The 4,876-nt window shown below is 48.3% G+C and overlaps 2 protein-coding genes across 2 annotated transcripts; both read left to right on the top strand.

The window, feature by feature from the left end:
- Positions 1–2,371: 2,371 nt before the first annotated feature.
- On the top strand, positions 2,372–3,092 carry LOC132837116 (histone H1.01-like). Its single transcript, XM_060856811.1, has one exon. The coding sequence runs from the start codon at positions 2,445–2,447 to the stop codon at positions 3,063–3,065; it is 621 nt and encodes a 206-aa protein (XP_060712794.1). The 5' UTR covers positions 2,372–2,444; the 3' UTR covers positions 3,066–3,092.
- A 982-nt stretch (positions 3,093–4,074) lies between these two features.
- Positions 4,075–4,511, top strand: LOC132837130 (histone H3). The gene has a single exon (XM_060856831.1). The coding sequence runs from the start codon at positions 4,075–4,077 to the stop codon at positions 4,483–4,485; it is 411 nt and encodes a 136-aa protein (XP_060712814.1). The 3' UTR covers positions 4,486–4,511.
- The last annotated feature ends 365 nt before the right edge of the window (positions 4,512–4,876 follow it).

Here is a 4,876-nt window from a genome sequence, read left to right as displayed (position 1 = left end):
ACAAAACAACAGGTTTTGTCCAACAGGCTTATTTGGAAGTACAAACTTTCGGAGTGCTGCTCCTCCGTCAGGTGTCTATATTCAGAAAGCTTGTACTTCCAAATAAACCTGTTGGACTATACCCTGGTAGTGTGTTATTTTTAACTTTGCACACCCCAGTCCAACACCGGCACCTCCATGTTATAATGAATGATTTAGATGTGAGGTTGCAGATAAGTTAGTAAGTTTGCAGATTAGACAAAAAATTTTGATGTCGTGCACAGCAAAGAAGGCTACCTCGGAGTACACCAGGAGCTGGATTAGATGGGCCACTGGACCCAGGGGTTCAATTTAAATCAATATGAAATGCTGCAATTTGGAAAGGCAAATCAGAGCAGGACTTACATACTTAATAGTAAGGTCCTGTGGCATGTTACTGAACAAAGAGACCTTGGAATGTGGTTCATTGTTCCTTGAAAGTGGAGTTACGGTTAGATAGATTAGCAAAGAAGGCATTTGATATATTTACTGGTCAGAGCTTTGAGTATGTGACTTAGGAGAGCATGTTGTAGGTGTACAGAACATTGGTTATGCCACTTTTGGAATATTATGTGCAATTCTGGTTTGTTGCTGGAAAAGCGCAGCAAGTCAGGCAGCATCCAAGGAGCAGAAGAATCGACATTTCGGGCATGAGCCCTTCTTCAGGAATGAGGAAAGCGTGCTAAGGTAAAACGACCTGCATGTCGTTGGTGGAGTGGGAGGGGGAGTTGAAGTGTTGAGCCACGGGGTGGTTGGGTTGTTGGTCCGGGTGTCCCAGAGGTGTTCTCTGAAACGTTCTGCAAGTAGGCGGCCTGTCTCCCCAATATAGAAGAGGCCACATCGGGTGCAACGGATGCAGTAAATGATGTGTGTGGAGGTGCAGGTGAATTTGTGGTGGATATGAAATGATCCCTTGAGGCCTTGGAGGGGAGAGGTCTAGGAAGGGGAGAGAGGAGTCTGAGATGGTCCAGGTAAATTTGAGGTCGGGGTGGAAGGTGTTGGTAAAGTGGATGAATTGTTCAACCTCCTCGTGGGAGCATGAGGCAGTGTCGATACAGTCATCTGCAGCATCTGCAGTCCTCACTTTCTCCTAAAGAGAGAAGTGAACATAAATAGGTTGGTAAAGAGGACCACATGTCACTTACAACATTAAAGAGGGGACTTTGAAATGGGGAACGAAAACATCTTAAAAATCACTATCATACTGTTGTTCTCTGTTCACAAATATTAACACAACTAACACAGTAGTAATGTTGTGGGGTTTAGTGAGAGGGAAAAACTGAACCAAATCAGTATTATTTGGGAAATATGTTGGGACAATGGATTGAATTGAAGGTTGTGAAATACCAGACCTTGATCATCTACGTCCCAGAGTATTTAATGTAGTGGGCTGAGTAATAGCGGTTGCAGTAGTGGTCATGTTCCAAGATTCTATAGGCTCTACCATAAATTACACAGATTAGGGCCTTTCCTGAAGAAGGGCTCATGCCCAAAACGTCGATTCTCCTGCTCTTTGGATGTTGCCTGACCTGCTGCGCTAGTGTAAGCAATCCAATGGAAAAGAGAGGTTGGGAACTGTAGATTCGTCAGCCTGCAAGGAAAAATCAAAATGAAAGTTTCAATTGAGAAGCATTTGACAAAACAGGATTCAGGATCTGCTAGACTCAGCGTGGAATTGAAGGGCCTGTTTCAGTGCATACTGTTCTGTCTTCTAAGCTTGACAAACCATCTTTGAAGGTGTAAACAGGAGAGCTGATGAGAGTGTAACCGAGGAGAAAAAAAACTGTAACTACCTCCCTGAACCACGCAGCAAAAGCTGAGAGGAGGAGAAAGTCTATCCTTCCACACTTACATTTGGTGATATTTCTGGCGTGTGACTGTGTGAGTGTGAATACTGTGTCAGAGAGACTGTAGGAAAAGGGCGGGTGGTTAGTCTAACGTAACTGTGTTTGTGTGTCCGCTAATGTTGTGATATTTCCAGGTTTCTCTGACGTAACTCAAAAGTTTTGAATTCGAATTATCGCCCTGCTCCCCATCTAAACCTCAAAGGTAGATTGAAGGCAATATATTTGTTAGTTTCAAGATTTCAGTCTAAAAGTAGCGACAATGTCACCATTCAGCTCAGAGAGCGCCATCAGTGCAGCAGCAAAATGCGTTTAACTCGACAACGGAGTGAAAACTTTTCGGCCGTAAAGCTTCCAGTGTCAGGATGAGGAGCGATCTCTGGAGATGATGAAGTTCAGAGGAATCGGAGAGTTTAGGACGTTAGAGAAACACAGAGAGGAAGCAGGAGCAGGGAGCTGACGGCAGGTTGTCCCTGCGCCGTCCGCTCGCTGCCTTGAAGTTGCTCAGTGCCGCCGCCAGCAGCTTCATTGCTGACCCAGTTCAGACTGACCCAGAGAGAGATTCAGCGCAGAGTTCTCAACATGAGCGACAGTGCAGCCGCCGAAACAGCTCCTCCAGCCTCCGCTCCCACCAAAGCCAAGGCTCCCAAGAAGAAGGCGGCGGCTCCCAGGAAAAAACCACCCGGTCCCGGGTTGGGCGAGCTGATTCTGAAGGTTGTCGGGGATATCAAGGATCGCAAAGGGGCGTCTCTGTCCGCAGTAAAGAAGGCGCTGGAGAGAAGAGGGATCGATGTGGGAAAGCGAAAGACACAGATCAAGATGAGTATCAGGAGGTGCCTGGCGAACGGCTCCCTTGTTCTGGTCAAGGGCCAGGGCGTCTCCGGCTCCTTCAAACTCCCAAAGAATCCAGTCAAGGCAAAAGCGGGAAAGAAGGCGGGAACATCAGCGGCCGCCAAGAAACCGACTGTGAAGAAATCACCCGCCAAGAAAGCGACAGCGAAGAAATCCAAGGCCAAGAAAGCGAGCGGCAAGAAGACGGCACCGCCAAAGAAAGCGGTGAGCAAAGCAGCGCCAAAGAAACGCACTCCCGTGAAGAAGGTGAAAAAGGCCAAGGGTCCTAAAGCCCCCAAACCCCTCAGCAAACCGGCTAAAGGCAAGGCCAAGCCGAAAGCGAAAGTGACCAAGACAGCAGCAAAGAAATGAACCAGTCAGTGTAACATTTAACCATCTGAACCCAAAGGCTCTTATCAGAGCCACCCACTTGTCTCAGGGAAGAGCTGAGCCCGGATCCAATGTTCCCCGTCCCAGCGCCGAGCGCAGACCTACCTCAGTTATTAATTGATCTGAATAAATCAAATAAACACTCACACCACTTACGAAAGCGGAGACCTATGAATGGGGAAGGTATCACGTAGGAAAGGTTTATAGATCTCCACTTGGTTATTTCACTTCGCTATTTATAATCCTACCGAGTCACGAGTGTGACATATTGTAGTGTTTGTATTTCACTGACCCGTTCAGGAATGTTACTTTGTTCAGTTTTGATTCTGGGACGCTGCGCATGTTTTCATGGCGTGTTCCTTCCATCTGCCTGTTACAGACAGTTCAGGCAGCAATTCCACATTGTCTTCGGGCTAATTACAATCTGGGGGTAATAAAATTAACAGATAAAGTGAGATTCTGTCCTTTTATCGGTGGACACTGCATTAGCTTTTAAGATTTTAAAATTTGCGGGTTTGTTTAGATTGAATCACGGCCGATACAAGTTCGGTTGTTCAGTTTGTCTGGGCTGTTTTAAACCCCGCCTTTCCTCCCGCCTGTTACAGACAGATCAGGCAATGATCCCGCCTCCTGTCTGCGCTGACACTAACTAGGTTTTGAAGAAATACTACGAAGTATTAAATTTTATCTTAGTTGCAGACGGATGGTGTTTTGCGTTTTAATGGTTACTTTAATCTCAAGGTTTGTGAGGGTGAATTTGGAGGGTATTTTGAAATTGACCAACAGACATTCCAATTGAACCAATCAGATTCCAACAATTCTTTTCCTGCCCTTTCTGTCCCTTCCGGAGGTGTTTCTCTGTGGGCTGAGGGACAGGGCTGTATCCAATCCCAGCTCTAGGGCGGGCTCTCCATTCCCTTAAACAGGCAGCACCGCAGCAGCCTCAGCATTGACAGCAGCAGCCTGTGTGTGTTACAGAGAGTTGTAGAGAATGGCCAGAACCAAGCAGACAGCGCGCAAATCCACCGGAGGGAAAGCTCCCCGTAAGCAGCTGGCGACCAAAGCGGCCCGCAAGAGCGCTCCGGCCACGGGCGGAGTGAAGAAGCCTCATCGCTACAGGCCCGGCACGGTGGCTCTGCGGGAGATCCGCCGCTACCAGAAATCCACCGAGCTGCTGATCCGCAAACTGCCCTTCCAGCGCCTGGTGCGAGAGATCGCTCAGGACTTCAAGACCGACCTGCGCTTCCAGAGCTCGGCGGTGATGGCCCTGCAGGAGGCCAGCGAGGCTTACCTGGTGGGACTGTTTGAGGACACCAACCTGTGCGCCATCCACGCCAAGCGGGTCACCATCATGCCCAAAGACATCCAGCTGGCCCGCCGGATCCGCGGGGAGCGCGCCTAAACGGAGCCTGGCCGGCCCTGCACATTCACCCCGTGAGAGAGAGAAACACAACGGCTCTTTTCAGAGCCACTAAACCATCCAGAGAGAGCGGGAAGCGATAGGGGACCTGAGAGCATGACATTAATTTGCTCTTGCCGCACTAAGTCAATTCTGTTGTTATTACATATACTTTGAATTTAGCCTGGCCAGGGGCAGTCAGTTGGAACACACGGCTTTCCACGGCAGTGAACGTTATGTAATCTTTACACAATATATTCGGAAGGGGAGTATTACTTCCGGATGAAATCTCCTCTCCTTTCCTTGTCTCCCTTGGTGTTCCCACCAGCTGTAACTATATGATTATTTCTGAGAAAGCAGGCGGGAAAACATGGCGCTAAATCATCAACCGTTT

This window comes from Hemiscyllium ocellatum, chromosome 49, assembly GCF_020745735.1.
Source record: "Hemiscyllium ocellatum isolate sHemOce1 chromosome 49, sHemOce1.pat.X.cur, whole genome shotgun sequence".
Taxonomy (NCBI): domain Eukaryota; kingdom Metazoa; phylum Chordata; class Chondrichthyes; order Orectolobiformes; family Hemiscylliidae; genus Hemiscyllium; species Hemiscyllium ocellatum.
Note: the sequence above shows the minus strand (reverse complement) of the source record. Positions and strands in the feature narration are given on the sequence as shown.

What these genes read in the sequence shown, in the direction of transcription:
- LOC132837130 (XM_060856831.1), top strand. Translation starts at nt 4,075, where the DNA reads ATGGCCAGAACCAAGCAGACAGCGCGCAAATCCACCGGAGGGAAAGCT.
- LOC132837116 (XM_060856811.1), top strand. Translation starts at nt 2,445, where the DNA reads ATGAGCGACAGTGCAGCCGCCGAAACAGCTCCTCCAGCCTCCGCTCCC.